Source organism: Molothrus aeneus, chromosome 19 (genome assembly GCF_037042795.1).
Source record: "Molothrus aeneus isolate 106 chromosome 19, BPBGC_Maene_1.0, whole genome shotgun sequence".
Lineage (NCBI taxonomy): Eukaryota > Metazoa > Chordata > Aves > Passeriformes > Icteridae > Molothrus > Molothrus aeneus.
Window position 1 is genome coordinate 5,337,361 of NC_089664.1, and position 19,333 is coordinate 5,356,693.

A 19,333-nucleotide genomic window follows, 5' to 3' on the forward strand; every position below is an offset into this window, starting at 1 on the left:
ATCAGTCTTTTCCCACTACCCATGCACATCCACTTTGGATAAATCTTTGCAAAAAGATGCAACACATCATTTTCCTTTTTGTCCCTCTCTCTGAAAAGCCAGGCCTTGTTCCTTTCAAGTAGGGTGGGGTTTGGTTTTGTTTGAGGGGAAGGGAGTTTACTAAATATTTGCTGCATTCAGATGAGAGAAAAGGAAGAAATAAGCAGGAGAGGGATTAACCTACAATTATGTGGAGTTGGAGGTTTTTTTAATTGATTAAAGCTTTATCTTAAACACTTCAGCATGCCTAGAATATGTTTCTCAGTGAGGAATGTGTGACTGAGAAACATGGAAAGAACAGCTGGGGGAAAAAAATAGCTAAGAAAAAATAGAGATTTTATGGTGTTTCTGACAAGCTGTGTCACTGCCTGTTGTCCCTAAAGTCACAGTCCTCAAAGCTGGACTGTTTGGGTCATCTGAGTTCCTGGGCTTCCAGAGGGGTTGGAGACACATTTTTCTGTGAATAGGAATTTCTGACAAGGATGTGTAACTTAGCTGCACCCTTCTGAGAAGGTTTTGTGGAGGACAGAGGAACTGTGAGGCTGTTAGTTAGCCCCAGTCCCAACACTGCCGGTTTCAAATTTTTTTTGCTGTCTCTACTTAAAACTTCATCTGCTACAGCGAGAAAGGAAGGAAAATGCAGATGCTTCAGAGCAAAAGTACGAATAAAATCTTCTGCCTATAGAAAATGGGAGATGGAAAACCACAGCTCCAGCAAGCAAGCACAATGAAACCAAATATATGCATTAAGGGAGAGAAGCCCTTGGCATGCATGGTAGCAGAAGATGTCATAGAGGAGATCTGATTTATGGGGGAAACCTCAACTTCTGGCCATGCTCTGAGGTCAGGATTTTGAGTAAAGCCTGCATTGCTGAGTCAGGCCAGTGGGTCCTTGAATTTTCTGGTCTGAACGTGATGTAACATCACTCTCCTCTAGCCTCGAGTTCAGGTGGGTGGATGTGGGGTGCTGCTTGTGCCTGTGTAATTTTGTGTAATTTTTGTGTATTCTCATGGGGAGTGGGTAAGTTCAGTGCCCATGCCCAGCTGTGGGGTGCTTCAGCCCTTCCCCATCTCAGGGGATAGATAATGCAGTAAGACACAGAGCCCCTTTGTGGAGGGAGCCCCTGGGGTGGCTCAGCCTTGATGGCAGAGCCACGCTGGGGTCTGGGGTCTGTGCTGGGTGCTCAGCACCTCGCAGGACCTGCCCTGTGCCCTGCAGCCGTGTCCCCTTACCCTGCAGCCTGTCCCCTTGCCCTGGGGATCCTGAAGCTCCTGCAGCCCTGTCCCTTTGCCCTGCAGCCCTGTCCCCTTGCCCTGGGGATCCTGTAACCCCTTCAGCCCAGTCCCCTCACCCTGTAGCCTCATCCCCTTGCCCTGGGGATCCTGTAGCCCCTTCAGCCCTGTCACCCTTGCCCTGAAGCCCCATCCCTTTACCCTGCAGCCCCATCCCTTAACCCTGCAGCCCTGTCCCCTTGTCCTGGGGGTCCTGTAGCCCCTTCAGCTCTGTCCCTCACCCCTTACCCTGTCCCCAGCCCTGCCCTGCAGCCCCTGCCCCTCAGCGCTCCCCTCGCCTGCTGCTGGGGTGCCCGGGGTGCCCCCCTGCCCGGCGGCAGCGCTGATCCTGCCCCTCGGAGGCTGGATCTCTGCTCATTAGCTGCTGTTTGCTGAAACCGGATACCTGGGGCACCCCCGCCAGCCCGGAGTCCCCGGGCTGCAGCTATTTAAAAGGACAAGGGCAGCCTCAGAGCTCCCACCTCTCTCACATCCATGTCCCTCCTCCCAGCGCCCGCTCCCCACCGCCCTTCTCTCCTGGATCCCTGCAGCATCCATGACCCACGAGTGCAGCCCCGGCCCGAGGGGGACGCGCCAGCCCCGGGGAAGGATTATCTGCTGAACCTGGGGGGACCCCAGAGATCCCCGGCTGGCCCCGGGCCCCTCACCCCGGCCGCCTCTGCCGGGCTGGCAGCGCAGGAGACACCTTGAGGGGGAAGGAGGGAGGAAGGGGCTTTGTTTCAGTGTTGGGTTTGTTTTTTTTTTTTTTCTCTTTTTTTTTTAATTTTTTTTTATTTTTAGCTGTTATTATTATTTTTAAAGAAGTAGCAATTGCCGTGAGCTGCTGGGACAATGAATGCCCAGGGCCATGGGGTTGCACGGAGATGCTGCTCAGCCTCTCAGCTCGCTGCAGAGTAAGTGCCCGAGGCAGAGGGGCTGGCAGGGGAGGGAGCAGGGCAGGGGCACCCAGGGCTGCAGGGGCACCCAGGGGTGCAGGGACACCCAGGGCTGCAGGGGCACCCAGGGGTGCAGGGACACCCAGGGCTGCAGGGGCACCCAGGGCTGCAGGGACACCCAGGGGTGCAGGAACACCCAGGGGTGCAGGGGCACCCAGGGCTGCAGGGACACCCAGGGGTGCAGGCAGGAGGTGGCACCGCTGCCCTCACCTGCCTCAGGGACCTGCCGGTGGCTCCAGGGTGGGACTTTGGATGAAGAGGGGAAGCAGGGATGAAGGTTTTATCCACATGTGGAAGTCCCCTCTCCTGCCAGAGCTGGCCAAGAGGATTTAGGATCCAGCTCGTTCTGGTGGAGCTCGCATAGGGAAATTCAGCGCCCCGTTCCTGCCCTCAGGGATGCAGATTCCCTCCCTCGGGGCTGGGATGAGAGGGGCTCTGGGGATGCCCTGGGGAAGCAGAGCAGCTCAAGGAGGACAACAGGGCCATGGGGGACTTTTCTCCTCCAAGGCTGAGTCCCATCCAGAGGCTCCCAGCTTGGTGCTCGCCTGCACCAAGCGCTGATCCCGAGGGAAAAGCCATGGCAGGTACTTTATAAGGTGGGTCCAGGCCAGTTTGGGGCTCCTGGACAGGTGAGTGCAGGGGGCTGCAATTTCCATCAGCAGAAGGGCCTGTGCTTCCCTCCCTGGAGCCTGGACAGGGTCTTCAATTCTTTCCCTGCAGTTCTGGCCAAAAGAGTTTCTTTTTTTCTTTCTTTCTTTCTTCTTCTTCTTCTGCTTTTTTTTTTTCCCCAAATTATTTATTTATTTTGTATAATTTCTCGTAAATGCTTCACTATTACAGAGGAGGGCAGCAGAGAGAGGCAGTAAGGACATCCTTAAATAATTTTCATTTCTCAAAATCTGCCTTTTCCTCTTCTCTCTAAGTCCAGAGGAGAGATCCTTGGGGGGTGGGAGGCACATCTGCATTGCAAATAAAAATAATAATTACAACCACCAACCAACCAACAACAAAAAATGTAACAGCTAAGAGAAAACACTTGAAATCACGGACTTTGGGAATCAGAGATCACAGAAATTGCACTATTTATAAGGAGAGGAAAAAAAAAAGGCAAGAAATCCAGCGACCATGGGCCAGCCTGGCTTCCTAGAGTGTACTTTGTGTTCTCTCTCCTTTTTCCAAGGTAATTGCAGTCTGCCGAGAGGGAGTTAAATGGGATTAAAAGATCTGTGTAAGCAAAAGGACCCAGAAGAGAAGGAGGAAGGAGTGAGCCGTCCGGGCCAGGGGTGTCTGTGACCCAGCCGAACCCCTTAGCGAGGCAGAGAGCCGAGCTCCTGGGAAGGATGTACCCACAAACCGCCTTATCCCCCGATTTCTGATGGATTGCCGCAAAAATTGCCCGAAAGAGACAATGCACTAAACGTGATGGAGCCGGAATCAGAGCCGGTCTCCAGACTCAGAGCTACAGCGGCAGGCAGGGGGTGAGTACAAACTCCGCTACTCCCGGCGCTGAGAAGGGAATCCCGGGCGGGCTGGGGGTGCCGGGGAGCCGCAGGGATTTGGGAACGGGCTGGGGGAAGACATTCCTGTGCCAGGGGATGATGTGAAAACTCCCGCTCTGGAGGGGAGAACGGGGCTGCGGGCAGGGAGGCCACGCTGCGGAGCGGGACACGGGGAAATGGGGCTGCGCTGTGCGGGGATGGGCAGGAGGAGCCCCCCGGCCCCCCCAAACCCAGCACAGGGACAGCGGCTCCCAGCCCCGGGGCTGCTCCGCGAGGCCGCTGCAGCCCCCAGGCAGATGCAGGAGCGGATCCGCTGCCCCTCGCAGCCCTGCCTGCACGGGGGGGTCCCAGCCCCTCCCGGGAGCATCCTGGGGATGCTGCTGCCACCCTGTCCTTTGGGACACGGGGACCTGCGTGCTGCTGCGGGAGCCGAGAGAGCCCGGGGGGCTGAGGCACGGTGCTCTTCATGTGCTCGGCACACACAAAACGCTGCTCCCTCTCCATCCGTGCATGGAAAGATCCCGGCGCACACCCTGCCCGTCCCCCTTCTGCCACAGCCGGGGCCAGATTTTACTGTTTTCATTGTTAAACGCGTTGTTGGTGGCGGTTTTGTTGCCGTTGTTGTTATTTTCCTGGGATCCCGCAAAGGGTTAATCCCGCTGGCTGCGTTGTCGGATGTACTGATGATTTACCGACACTCCCTTGGAAAGGCTGGGATTCTTCTGCCTGGCAGTTTGAAAAAGTTGTGTACAGGATCCCTGTGCCCGGCTGGGCTGGGAGATGGGGGAAAGAGGGGGATCGGGGCCGGGGGGTTTGGGGGCAGCCCCCCTCCAGGGCCGGGGTCACCCTGCTGCCGCCCCGTTCCGGAGCCGGGGGTGGGCGAGCGGGCAGCTCCCTTTGGAGGCTCAGTCTGTGTGTGGAGCCACACGGAGAGCCCGGAGCCCTTCCCGGGGGCTGCAGCTGCTCTCCTTGACCGGTTTTCTGTGTGTTTATATACTCGCAAGGGCTGAATCTCGGCGCTTTAGGGTTCTGACGGTGCGGGGGTTTTGTTTGGAATTTTTTAAATTATTTAGTTATTTATTTATTTATTTTGGCGTGGATGTGGCTGTGGCGTGTCTGGTAACTGCAGCATCTCGCATTTACACCTTTGTCGTGCTGGGCATGGTCTGGGAGAACCGCCTGGGACCGTGCAAGGGTGGCTGGCGTCAGAAAGGGAGCAGCCCCAAGGGGGGAGCAGGCAGAGAAAGGTTCCTCTGACCGAGCAGGAGCAGCGTGTCACACACAGCGAGGGGACGGGCTGCGCTCCGCAGCGACACTCGGCACCAGCACAGCCTCTGACAGGGCACCACGCTACCCACGGGGACAGCGAGACGCTGCCCGGGTGCCGGGTCCTGCCCGGGCACAGATCGGAGCCGTGCGAGCGCCGTTCGGACCCGGGAGCGGCCAGAGCAGCTCCCGGTGTGCCCCAGGGTGTGCGCGGCTGGCACAGCCCTGCCGTGGGTTTGAGCCGTGCAGTGCCCCGGGCAATGCGCCTGTGCTGTGTCCCGGTGCCTCGGAACCAGCGCCTTTGTCCCGGCTGCTCCCTGGCCTGTCCCCGCCGTGTGCTGCTCCGGTCCCTCCTCAGCAGAGGTCGCTTGCTGCCCTTCGCATCCTCTCCCGGAGGGAATTTCGGTGCTGGGCTTGATTCCCTTGGCAGAGCGCCGTGCATCCCACGGCTCCAGGGTCCCCTTGAGGTCACCGCTCCTGGGGACAGTGCCCTGAGCCCGTGGCTTGCTTGTCCCTGGGGTCACCAGGCCACCCTTGCTGCCTGGGGACAGCTGGTGATGGGAGTGATCCCCGTGTGGCACTGGGGGTTTCTCTTGTTCCAGCACTCCTGCAGCTGCCTCTGGAGCAGGGCTGGTGGCAGCTCCTGGTGGCCCCATAGGAGACCTGCAGGTGACAGTGGCAGGGCTGGCTCCCCAGGAGAGGAGTGGCAGTGGCAGAGTGTGCTGGAAGACTTGAGCTGCCAAAGTTTGTAAAAGCACGAGAACACAAAGTTGTACAGGCTCTTCAAGCTTAGAGTGGCCCTCTGGGTGATTTTCAGTGAGCACAGGCCCCTCCAAAACTCAGGGGAGGGTTTGCATTGCACTGCACATGGAGCACATGTCCAGGTGCTGTTCCATTGTGCTTGTGTGACTTTGGCCCTTCAGCCCCAGTGCCCCTTGCTGGCCATGGAGGAGGCTCAATGCTCCTGGAGACCTCTGATGGGTGACAGCCTGAAAGGGATGCAGGGAGACATGGATCCAGGTGGTCTGGGGACAGATCATGGCACTGCTGGACAAATCCAGCAATAGGGTGGCAAATGATGTATGTGCTGGCTGCTTGGGGGTAGAGAGGAGGCAATTGCACCTGGAGATGTGTCCCATGAGGGACAGAGAGCATCATAGTCCAGGACCACCCTCCTGCCATTTCCATGTGTCTCTCTGAGTGTGTGCTTTATTAAAATAAAGCTCCAGCTTCATCCCCTTTCTGCAATGGGTTGAGGGGTTAAAATCTGCCCTGCTTAATATCTCTGTTCATGGAGATTCTGCTACTGACTGAAGGTTGCCCAGGTTTGTGGTGAGATTGTTGTTGGAAATCTCTGCTCAGGGACAAACACAGGGTTTGTGGGGTTTATCTTTCCCTCTTCCCTTCCTTTGCCAATTTGTTGGGGACATGAGTAGAAATGGTGGACGCTTTTACTGAAGCAAAAGGAAACTATGGGGAATTCTATATGGCTCTGCCAAACCCCATTCACAAAATGAAGGAATGCAAAGGTGTTTGTTGGAAGGACAAAAAAGGAGTTAGATGACAGACCAGGCTTAGCACTTCTGTTTGTGGAGGGCTCCAGTTACTGGAGAACACAAAGGCCAGGGCCAGCACTGAGTGCTGTCACTTCACACTGCAGCAAAGCCAATATCACAGACAGACAGACAGGGATGGGGAGCGAAGGGCAGGTGAGTGATGGGTTCCCAGGAAGGATCCCTCAGTGTGGAGAGCTGCTGGGAGCTGCCTGCAGGGTGTTTGAGCCTTATCAGTCTGGCATCTCTCAGGTGGGGAAGCAGGTTTGGCCCCAGGAGCAGCTCAGCTCTGGGACAGCTCTGTGCAGGGAGTGCACAGGCTCCAGCTCCACTCAGGAGGACAAGAACCATCAATTTGGGACCTTTCAGTCCTCTGTCTGCTGGTGCCAACCTAAACCCCTGAGAGGACAAGGGGTGAGGTCACCCTGGCCATGGTGGTGCCTCATCCCCACCTCTGTGCCCTGCAGGTCAGGATGGCCCTCCTGGAGAAGCCCTAAGAGGAGCTGTAGGTGCCAGATGAGCAAAGATTTATGGATCCAACTCTCCTGCTATGGGCAGGGACACCTTCCTGTAGACCAGGTTGGTCTAAGTCTTATCCAACCTGGCCTTGAACACTTCCAGGGATAGGGATTTCATTTTTCCTTACTTACTTAATAGTGACATTTTCTAGACCACTCTGGTTTTTTAGTATTTTTAAATGACCTGAAGAATGGATTTCTAGGGGCCATATCTCTTTGCCTGCTCAATACTTTTCCTTAAAAATGTAGCTGCTGAATGGGGATTGAAAAGTAATACTATTTCAGATGTTTCAGAAACTTTGCTCTTATCAAGCTGGGGTTTGCAGCAGTGCCTGTGTACAAAATCTTTGCCTGGAGGTGTAAGTCAATACCTCATTTATACTGCAGGAGAGGTCCAACAAAGGACTGAGCAGGGTCAATATGGGGACATCCACGTAGTTGTGTGCTTCCATTGCTCTTGCCAGAAATTGAGGGGGAGTGGAGAAATACCATCATTTCCAGAAGCCCCAGAAGCTCCACAGAGGAGGTTGCTGGTACAAAATAAGATTTCTACCCCAAAAAGCTGGGATGGAATCGATGCACAGTACAACTCTGAGCCTCAGTTTATAGGTTGTGATTTGCTTCCTGTTTGTCAAAACTTACAGAATATCACCTCCAGTCATGTGCAAAGCATCTTAAGCCACACATGCATTTTCTCCTTTTTAAGATACAGTCTGATCTACAGCTAGAAATGCAGGTTTGCTTTTCTTGAAAAGCAATTTTCAGCCTCCAGCTGGCTTTGTGGTCTTTTGAACAGGAAGAATATACACCTGAGTGGAGAAAAGTGGTGGGGGAATTGTTTTTCCACCTTGCAGTAACGTTTGCAATTTCAAAGCCATTTCCCCGCTGTAAATGAGGGAGAAAACAAAATAAAAATTAAATGCTGCCATGGGCCCTTGAAATATTTCCTTCATCTTCAATCCGTCATCTAAACAAACAAGATGTCAAAATCATTTGGACTTCTTATTTTAAGTCAGGGCAAACCTTTCATTAAAAAAAAGCTGAAATTGTTCCAAACCAGTTCCAGAAACAGTGTTGAATTAGCTGATCACAATTATTTTACAGGTTGCCTCAGCTTTGTCAAATTGTCACTTCCTCGAGGATAATTTGTGACCGAGTTTACCCTGAAGGCTGTTGTGCTCCTGCTGTCCTTAATTCAGTGCAGGGCTCCATCCCAGCACTTGTGTGGTCAGAAGGGAATGAGGGGGTTTGTGCTTCTCTGTCCCTCTCAGTTGTGCTTTTCCTTGGACTCCTGGCACTGGGCAGCTCCCGTGGACTGATCCACAGGACTTTGCCAAAAGTAGGGAAGTAAAACTAAGCTGTAGTCAGTCAGTAACTTCAGTTTGCTATAAAGGGAGTTGGTGTCTGCATTGGAAAACTTTAAAGGCTCATGTGAGCTTACATCATGTGTGCTCTGGGGCACCTCTACACCCAGGGGCTGCAGCAGTGCTTTGGGTTGGAAAGGACCATGAAAATTCATCTCATTCCATCCCCTGCCATGGGCAGGGACATTTCCACTGTCCCAGACTGCTCCAAGCCCTGTCCAGCCTGGCCTTGGACACTGCCAGTGATGGGGCAGCCACAGCTGCTCTGGCCAGCCTGTGTCTCACCACCCTCACAGGGTATTTCTTCCTAATGGCAATTCTAAATCTGCCCTTCTTCAGTTTAAAGCCTTTCTCTTTGTTCTGTCCCTCCATGCCTCTGTCCTAAGTCACTCTCCACCTCTCTTGGAGCCCCTTTAGGCACTGGAAGGTGCTCTAAATTCTCTCTTGAGCATTCTCTTCTCCGGGATCCTCATTGTGGTACTCACAGTGCCTGTGAATAAAAGAAATAAACGCCTTTAGTGGTGTCTCTTGATAGAGTGGAAATGACTGCTCATGAGAGGAAGCTGAGATAAAGGCAAGGTGGGTTTGATAGCTCTATATAAGGAGAAAAATCTTCTTTACTCTTGCTACTCGAGCTGCTTGTGCAGCTCTGTGGCTGCAGAGCTGTAACGGAAAAAGAGCCTGCATTAAAAACCCTGGGATAATTAACAGCCCCATCACTCACACAGCTGCCATTTGGAAGCTGCTTTTGCTTTTTCCATTAAGTTGGTGAATTTTGCCAAAGTGTTTTTCTGCAGTGTTTTGGCACCCGGCCCCGCTCTCAGCTCTGACGGTGTTGGCCATGTGAGGGGTCCAGGAGCGGGGCTGGGGCCAGCTGGATCCCACACTGTGCACTCGTCTCCTTTGCAGCCCAGGAGTGTCACTGGAATGAAATTACGTGCTGGATTTTCCCCCAAGACCTGTTCTCCTCATTGTGCCAATCAACAGGGAGCTTGGTTTGTGAAGGTACCCCTCAATAAGAACAAAAAGTGGGCTTCAGAGTGTTGTGAGTGGCAGTGGTTGCACAAATTGATCCTCACCAGATCACAGATTCTCAACACCTGGGAGTGCTGCTGCTGCTGATCCCCTTCCCTGCCCTCCTGTGCTCTCTTCAGGCAGTCAAGCTGGTGACACCCAGTCAGATCTTTGCTCCATGGAATTGTGTCCACATCTTAAACTCTGCTGGGGATGAGCACAGACATTCAGGTTGTCTTGTGAAGTGGATTTTAGCCTCTCTCATGCCAAAAAAAAAAATAAATACTGGCAGAGGTGGCCATGAAGAATCATCCTGTTCTGCTTCCCTTCCTCCACTCCCCAGAGGTGCTGGGGCAGCAGCTCTCCTTGGGCTCAGCAGTGTCTCCATGCCAACAGCATCCCAAGGGATGGAGCTGTCAGAAAAGAGCCCGGGCTCCCCAGCTGGAGATCTCTGCAGCATGGTGAGGGTCTCCTGGCTAGGATATGGCTGGTTGTAGGACATGGCAAAAGAACACCAGGATTGGGCTATTCCTGGCCGTTCTTCCATAAACTAAAGCACTCCCAGAGCTCCTGAAATGTGCAGCCTGGTGTCAGGGTGATGGAAACAGCAAAGGAGGGCATGGATTGCTTCAGCTCATTTCTTTCCCAGTTTATGTGGGACCAGTCCAGGATTTTATCTCTTTAAGCCTTAAAATATTAGTTAGTGGCTGGATTCCTGGATGGATTTTTACTTTCAAGGCCAGGTTTCCCCACTGATGTAAATCACTGTGGCTTTGTTTTAGCTCTGGGAAGGGTCTGCTGCACTGGGTGAGGATTGGCCAGGGTAATACATTGTCTCAGGATGATTTCTTGGGCTGAAGCTGAGGCTTGATGGCAGGAGAAGAGTGGTTTGATTCATGACTTGTGCATCAGATGTGGGTGGAGAGAGGAGCACTTTGGCCTGGCTTTGCACAGTCCAGTGCTCACACTGGCTGGGCTGAGGTGACAACCAACCTGTGGATGTCCCACACTGCTGCCTCCTGCCTGAGCACTTTCTGTAGTTTACATTTCTGTCTGTTCTTCCAGCAGCCTCTGCTGATGAAGCTGTTAAATATCCTCTCTAGAAGATGAGGGAATTCAATCTTCAAACTTTCCACTGACAGCTTTTAGTGAGCCTAACCAAGGAGTTTCCCATGTTCCTTAGCTGGCTACAAATCAAGGAAGCTGATGGGGGAAAGGGGGGGTTTAGTTACCTTTCTGGTAAAAGTTTTTTCCCCTGAGCTGCTGTTTTCAATGGCACTTGAAGGCTTAAAGCTGAGCTAACAGAGAGGTTTGTCAAATTCCCTCTCAGGCATGGAAGGGTCTGTGGGAGCACAGGGTTGGAAGTCTGTGGATCTCCCATTTTCTAAACTTTCCTGCCATGCCAGGCTTGTGAGAAGGCTCTCAGTGGCTCAGCACAGGGTGCTGAGTGGTGAGAAGCTGCCCCCACCTTTGCAGCTGGGTGTAAAATGAGGAACAGACCCATGCAGGGTTTTTCATGCTTAGGACATTGTTAAGCACACAGTAAAGCAGGGGGCCCCAGGGGGTGTTTGCTGAGGTGACAGGGCACTGAGTGCCAGCCCATTTCCTCCCCGTGTCCCCACAGCCCTGAATGTGCACTCCTGGCAGGGCTTTTGGGCCTCCCAGCTTGGAATGGTTTCTCCATTCCCCTGCATTTCTGGTGGTCTGTCCTGGGTGGGCTGAGTGCCAAAGAGCAGCAGCAGCAGCAAAGACCCAGCAGTGATGGCCCTGCCTCTCAAAACACAGGGCTGCTCCTTGTTCAAGGCTCCTAATTCCCCTGGGAAACCTTTCCATTAAGTTCAGTGGGATTTGGATGGCTTTGAAACAGAAAAATAAGGTCTCAGCCTGGATCTACTTCCTGGAGTCATGCTGGCACTGTCACAGCCTTTGCCGGACTTGGGATCAAGGAGAAGACCTTTAACAATGGAATTTTGGGTTTGTTACTGTTGTTGTAGAAATGCATTATTTTTTTTCTTCTCTTCCATTTTCAGGGGATTCTGCTTTCTCTGGACAATATTGTGTTTTACTTGGTTCCTGGGATTCACACAGGGAAATTCTGAAGGTAAACTACACTTTTTTATTTTTCCTCTCCTCTTTCAACAAAAGTAAAAGCCAAGTGCTTTGGTACCAGTGTAGTATTATAACTGAACAATCAATGTCTGAGCCCAGATGCATTTATTGCTGATGGTTTCAGTACACATGATATAGATAGTGCAGTTAAGAGCTGGCAAAAGAACCAGGTTTTGTACAGGTGATTACATGTCCCACAGGATTTTCAGAGCCTGTCTGTCTGGTGGAACTGGTGGGAGTGAAGCACTTTGTGTCTAAAATGTCACTGGCATCCACCTGCACTTGCCAGGACTTAGCTGCTCTTAGAAACTGCCCCTTGAGACTGGGAGTTTATGAAATTAAATGTCTCTGGCAGATTTTTCCGTGACTTTGGTGCACCCCAGGCACCTCTGCCAGCACAGGGGATGTCACATACTGAAATAATGTGAGTTCTAAAGATAAGAGCAAATTTAAGGGCAGAAAATCCTGCAGGGTTGATTGACAATAAAATGGCTACACCTGGTTCAGTCTCTGTGCTGTAAGGGAATATTCTATAGGGGAGTGACACCTTCAGCCTGTCCTCACACCCCTTCTCCAGGCATCACCTCCCTGGTGCTGCCAGGAGCAGGACTAGGCTGAGGTACAATAACCAATGACCCTACAAAAGAGATTAAAACTTGAAAGGCAACAAAAACACAAAAAAAAAATATTAATCTTTACCAGTTGATAGTGGGTGCTAAGCATCTCTGCAATATCTGTTTGAAAAGGAGCCTTCTCCTCTCAAAATAGCAACACCTTTCCCACATGGATGCTTTACATGGGTATTTGCTGGAAGAGAACAGCTTCCCCTGCTGTCAGCAGACAACACTAAGTGGACTAGCAGGCTCCAGGGCTCTCCTCTCAGTCTCTAAAACATGAAGGAAAAATAAAAATTTGGTCAGCACTCAGCTGTCAGCCAGCCCATGGACCACTTTTTACAGGAGGGAGGGAATAGATCCCTGCCATCAGCAATTTTGAAAAATGTAATATTTTCCAAATTCTGCCTCCATGCAAAGGAGGTGAACATCTGGCTGAATTACTTAGTCAAGCAGTTTTCAGAGCAAGTTTTATGTCAGCTCATAAAGAGGCAGAACAAATACTGTGTCTTGGCATCTTGCTTTTCAAGTAGATTATAATATGCTGCTTAGATTCACCTCTATCCATCATTTTACTCCTAAGATAATTATGGGATGGGGCTGTGTCTTTTGTTACCATCAACGTAAAGCAAACTCTTTCATTTCACTCTCATTGTGCTTACCTTGGTGTAGTTGATAGCTCCCCTCTGAGATACTTTCTCTGTGATAAAAGAATTTTGAAAAACTTGCCTGGTTTCCACACAGTGAGAGAGAGCATTTCCTTCTGGGTGCCAGAAAACAAAACCTTCCAGGGAAGTACAGGCTGCAAGAAAACATGGGTGACTTGGGGCTGTGTTATCACCCAGGATTTTCAAACATGAGACTCAGCAGCAGTAAGAACTTGTTCACAGGGCAATGTGAGGGTGAAATTCAGCCAATGCTGTGGGATTTTGAAAACACTCTGGCTGTTACTCTAAGGATTAGGAGTCTTCCTGTATGCTGGAAAATCAGGGAGTACAGAGGATGATCTTTCCATAAGTGTTACAAATCCAAAAGATTGTGAGGTGAGTTCATTTGTTGTGTGCTGACTAAAGGTCTGGGCAGTAACTTTTGGAACTGCTGCACTTATTCAACCCAGTTTTAGCTGTGGGCATCGCATCTTGGCTGTTGGAGTCTGGGAAGCTGCAAGTTATTCCTCTCCTGCCTTTTGGCTTCTTTTTCTTGTACAGCTTTTTGTGTGGTGAAAGGGGGAGGGAAAGAAAGAGAGGGGAAGGAGAACAATAATTTTTTTCCCCTTTTTCAGAGGTGATCATGTGGTTGTTCAGGAATCTTTGTGTGTCTCACTTCATGCACAGAGTCTGATAGAAGAGTTTTTCCCAGTTGCTCAAATGTTGCTACAGTAATGTTGCAATTAGCTTTGAGGCACCTGGGATCAGGCAGCTCTAAGTGAATGTTCTTTTTAAATAATGTGTTTTGATGGAAAAATCCACAGAGGAAAAAGTTTGAAGGGGAAAAAATCCTCTGCTAAACTTGGAGCTGCTTCAGGAAGTCAGAATTACCTTGCATTTCACATTGGTTGATGACATCCCGTATCCCAGGAGATGTGACCCAACAGCCCAGGACAACAGCAGGATGAGGAGAGGAGAGGAGAGGAGATGGGCTGGGTGCACAGGAGGAGCCCTGAGCTCTGTGCCTGGACCTGGTGCTGGAAAGTTCACATGTGTGTCCTGCAGGAGGATGCTTTATTGGGATTCTGCGTGGGCACCAGAGTTTGGCTCCACCTTAGCGGCTTTTGAGGGAGAGCAGTGTTTGGGTTGTGCTTTTTTCCCTTCAGCACTCCTGGATGCTGTTGCTAACGAGGCATTGGGATTGCAAACAGCAGCAGCAGCAGCATCCTCTGAGCATGGAAACATCCTCAGGTCTTTGCAGAGCAGCTACCAAATAAATAACTCCTAGAGCATGCAGCATCTCTAGCAGAGACAGCCCTGTCTGCCTCTGAGGGAGAACCTAAAAATACACGTAGAAATTGGAAGCTGGAGAAGAGCTGCTTGCTTAAGTGGTAAATTTATTTTCTTAGGGATAAATCCTGATGCCTTTGAAGTCTGTGGCAAAGGTCCCACTTCACTAAAGCCAGGCTTTGGCCTTTGGTGTTTCATGAGCCCTGGAGATTATCCAGAATGAAGACACTGCTCAGAGCAGAGAGGGGAAGGCTGCTGAGAGACAGCCCTGTTGGACAATATGGAATAAAACCAGTGGGACACCAAGGATTTCAGAGAATGGGAGAGATGCTGTCATTAACACTTGGACATGCTGTGCAGTAAATTACCCCTCTGCACAGAGTGGGAACATTTCCATCCTTTTCTACATCTGACACACCTTCTCCAGGGTAGTGTCTGCCAGAAAACGAGTCAAGCTGCTTTATAAAAGGAAGGTGGGAATAAAGCTAAACTCAGGCAAAGTAAATACTGATTGACTCGTTCTTAATATACAAAAATGGCCGAGGTTTTTGCCAAAGTCAAGGAACAGAGGTTCTCTCATCATTCTCCTCCCTTCTTGGCCAGCAGCATTACAGGTCTCAGACTGCTTGAGTCTACAATCCTTCTGGCCAGCACCAAAGGGATCTTTATGTGCCAGTTCTCCAAATATTGTGTTCTGTGCAGAATATTTAATAGTTAAGGGTGAAAGCAGCTGAATACCAAGGCCCCTTTAGAAAAAGAGCTAGGTGTTTTTTGTTTTTTTTCCTTTGGAGGACTGTTGATTTACTTTTAATCTAGAAAAGTTGCAATTCCATGGTGTCAGCCATGATTGGCACCACCACCTTTCTGAGTGTTAAATTCTTGCCTTGCAACATTGGCATTTGTGTTGTACAGCCCTGACTGGCTTCCCCAAAGGGCACTGAGGTGGGAGAGTTGGCTGGTCCAGGAGTGGTGGGGATGGCATTTGGGCAGGAAGAGGGGAGGAGGTGCAGTTATCCTAGCTCACTGTCACCAGTGCTGGTGTCACAGGAACCATGAACACCTTAACATGGCCATTTGGCCTGGAAAACCCTTACAATCATCAAACCCAGCTGTTAACCCAGGGCTGCCATGTCCACCACTAAACCATTAGATGTCCCCAAGGGCCACATCTGATGTTTTTTGAACACTCACATGGATGGTGACTCCACCACTTCACTGGGCAGCTCATTCCAATGCTTCACAAATCTTTTGGTAAAGAAGCCTTTCCTACTCTTCATTCTAACATCCCCCACCCCCAGCACAACCTGAGGGGCTCTTCCTCTCATCCTGTTGCTTGTCACCTGGGAGCAGAACAACCTCCTGTCAGGGAGTTGTAGAGAGTGAGAAGCTCTCCCCTGAGCCTCCTTTTCCTCTAGGCTGAGCTCCTTTAGCTGCTCAACAAGGACCTTTTTCAGGTCTGGGCACATTTGCCTTTGCAGCTTTGCTCACGTAGACCTCGGCATCTTCTCCTAAATAATTCAGCTGAGGCTGCTGCCAGCTGGCCCCAGTTTGTGTTGCTGGTGCCTGCTAATCTGAGCTATGAATGACTCCTGATAGACCTCGGGGGCAGAAGGCAGGGGGTTCTGCTTGTCTGTCCATTGCAAATTCCTCCTGGAGTTGGGGAAGAAAGGTCCTCTGTTCATCAGCCCCTCTCCTCCTGGCTCGAGCAAGGCACCTGGCTCCTAGGTGACATTATACAGGAGGCAAATCTCACCTCCACTACTCAGTGGCAGCCATAACCAATTTCTGAGCTCTTCACAAACCAGGTCTGGTTCCAACCTATTAAAAAATTCATTGCTGTAAGATGATCTGCTGGGAAAAAAAAAAGTACTGCTGTTGAGGACCTTGAGCAGTTCACTGAAATCTAGGTGTAATGTTTTTCATGCTGGGAGGCACCTGCACTTCCCTAAACTCTCCAAAGATCAAAAGCTGCTGCTTGCTAGCTTGGAGAGAGACAGATACAAGGCTTTTGCTTCCTCTGGAAGTTTTGTTACTTGCCCTCTGGGGATACAAAATTTTGCAATCCCAGCTCAATCTGTTGTTCGAATTCCTTTCCAGCTATGCGGTCAGTACTCAGAATTAAATCCCAGGAAGAGGACTAGGGGTGCTCAGTGGGAAATTTCCTTGTAGTGAGGTCAGCTCCCTCCAGAACATCTGAGCTGGTCCCTGCTGGGACAGGGGAACTCACCAGATGCACCATGGAGCTGATGCATTTTGGCAATTGCTGGTAATCACGTTGAGCATGAACTTGCTCCTCACACCATGTGAGAAGAGCTGTGAGCTCTCCATGCTGGTTATGGGAATATACATGTGAGAGGGTGGGATTAGATATGAAAGTTGGGATTTCCTGTAGCCTGTTGCCTTTGTTCATGGATTAGTTTGACCTCCCTGCACACCCATCCAGCCCTTGGGCCTCCCAGCACCTCACATAACCTTTGTGCTTCCCTTTCAGATGTGGATGTTCTTCAAAGACTGGGCCTGTCAGGGAAAAGGCCATCGAGTGGATGGTCCTCCTCACGTGCAGCTCCTCAAGGAGTCATTCCTTTCAAATCAGGGGTCATCTTCACGCAGCGAGCCCGTGTGGAAGCCCCGCTCAGCGCCCTGCTCCCCGCAGGCTCCAGCTCTGACCTGCTCCTGGTGCTGAGCCTCTGCTCCCACCGCATCAACAACGCCTTCCTCTTTGCTGTCAGGAGCAAAAAGAAAAAACTGCAGCTGGGGGTCCAGTTTGTGCCCGGCAAGATCATCGTGTACGTGGGCCACAAGCGCTCTGTATATTTTGATTACAATGTCCACGATGGCCGGTGGCACAACATGGCCATCAACATTCGTGGCCAGACTGTCACTTTATTTACTTCTTGTGGGAAGCGCAGAGTACATGCGGATTTGCATTTTAAAAAGGACGAGGCGTTGGATCCACAAGGATCTTTCCTCTTTGGGAAGATAAGCCAGCACTCCGTGCAGTTTGAAGGAGCCATCTGCCAGTTTGATATTTATCCTTCCGCCAAGGCAGCTCATCATTACTGTAAATACCTGAAAAAACAGTGCAGGCAAGCAGATACCTACCGGCCAAACCTGCCCCCTCTCATCCCCCTCCTGCCCAGGGATCCCAGTGCCTCCCCCAGTACCCCACAGCATACAGAGCCCTCACTGCAGGGTCTGAAAAACCTGACCACTGCTGCCCCAAGCTTGGAGTTTGGCAGGGTCACTGCGCCCCTCAAGACACGGGGTTCAGGTACAACAACCCCCACGTTGCTGTCAACCCCACCATCGCGGCCAAGACTGACTACCAAAGCCACCAAGGTCACAGTGGCCCCACCTGTTGTGTCAAGTACCAAACCACAGGTACCCACCCAGTCCCCTCGGGGCGTGGGGACAACCCTCAGGGTGTCTCAGCCCACTCCCAGCACACGCAGGGATAAAACTCCCCCTCCCACTGCTAAAAGGGCCCCACCAACGAGCCAGAGCCTGGTCACGGCCAGCAGGAAGGAGTCTGAGCAAGAGACCAAAAAGAAGAACAACCAAAAACCAACCACTGAGCCCCCTGGAGCGCTCAGTACTGCAAAGCCACTGAGGAGGGTGACTGATAACACAACGAGCAGTGTCCACCTGGTTACCCTGAAGCAAACCCCACAGAACCCGAGCCGTGGGCCCTTCCCAAAGAAGCCATCCCCCACCAGGAGAGTGGATCCCAGCATCATCCCTCTGGTGTACACCAAGCCACCCCTGGGCTCTGCCCGGCCCAGCTCCAGAGCCAGGGCCTTCAACCTCACAACCCCAGCTGCCACAGATGGCTATCAAATCTTTGACCCCTTGGGACCCACTCCGTTTCCATTTTTACTGGGATTTCCAGGAGCGAAAGGAGAGAGAGGACCTCAGGTAGGTTCAGGCTCTTCGTGGTGGCTGTTCCCAGTCACAGCTCGGCTCAAGGGCTGGCAGACCACAAGCTCCACGGGTTTCTGTGAAGCTCATCCAAGTGTGGCAGCCAAGCCCTGCTGCATTCCTGATCATCACAATTTCAGCATAAATCTCAGTTTGAACCTGAGTGTTCAGTGATGGTGCATGCCGTGAAACATTTGTGGTTAAAGTTGCTGCTTTATGTCAGATTTTTTAAAAGAAAGGGGAGGGGGGAAAGAGAAATCCCACCTTCTTTTCCTTTAAATTGTTGGCTAAAATTTTAATGACCAGGTTGGCGCTATCTTCCACGCCCTTGCTTTATCTCTGGTCATCTTCCATAGAAAACCCAGATGCTTTAAAAACATGCCTCAAGTTAACTATTTCTTGGCACTTGTTATTAATTTGTTTTGTATCTGATATTCACAAATCTAGAGAAGATTTGTGCCCTGTTCCAGCAAATGGAAATGCAGAGATGGCTTCAGGATTTATTTTTTCAAACAAAGTCTCATTTGTTTTTATGGTATAAGTTTTTCTTGGGTGTTTTGTTCTGGTTTTTATTTCTCATAGCCTGCACTTAAAACATGCAAAAAGTTTCCTTTATAAATTTAACTACTGCATTCCACATAAAAAATAACTCCTTTCAGGTTGTATATATTGGCCATTATAAAAGCATACACACGTTTTGTAATGCTAAAAGCACTCAGGCCCCACTAATTATCTGCTGGCTGTTCTTCTTTTTTTTTCCAAACTTGAGAATGCAAACATGATCTTTAAACTGGCCAACTTTTAGGGGGATTTGGTGTTCCAACCCAAACTGTCAATAGGAGAGAGGGGTTGTACATGTAAAATAAGTTTCTCCCAGACAGAGCCTTTTGTTGCCAAGATCCAGCCTAGAGGGAATTTTTATAGCTGACTTCTTAAAATAGTGAAAGAAGAGTTTACAATGGAAATATTGAGGCTGGTGTAAGGAATGACCAGCACTTGTCTCTGCAGAGCTGCTCCTTGGTGCAAGTAACACCCAAAGTGGAATGGTTGGGTCTCCCCAGGTCCTCAGTGGTAGATGAGCAGTTTGTGTTTCCTCCTGTCCCATCTCAAAGCTGGGTGGTGATTTCTCTCCCTGTTCTTTGGGTATGGAGTCACCCAGGGTGGTGTTTTGTTCCCAGGTTCCTGCCCCTGGGAGAGGTGAAGGTGATTCTGGGCAGGGGTTGAGCGTGGGCTACAGGCACCCATCCCTGATGGAGTCTTGCTGCTTGGAGAAG

At 50.9% G+C, this 19,333-nt stretch overlaps 1 protein-coding gene across 1 annotated transcript in view; it reads left to right on the plus strand.

Annotated features, from left to right (window-relative positions):
* Positions 1 to 3,460: 3,460 nt before the first annotated feature.
* Positions 3,461 to 19,333, plus strand: part of COL27A1 (collagen type XXVII alpha 1 chain) — a 144,937-nt gene continuing 129,064 nt past the window's right edge. Inside the window, exons 1-3 of the mRNA XM_066562636.1 lie at positions 3,461 to 3,745; positions 11,512 to 11,582; positions 16,633 to 18,056. Of these exons, the coding sequence (XP_066418733.1) occupies positions 3,690 to 3,745; positions 11,512 to 11,582; positions 16,633 to 18,056 (1,551 nt within the window). The 5' untranslated portion in view covers positions 3,461 to 3,689. The remainder of the gene's footprint in view (positions 3,746 to 11,511; positions 11,583 to 16,632; positions 18,057 to 19,333) is intronic.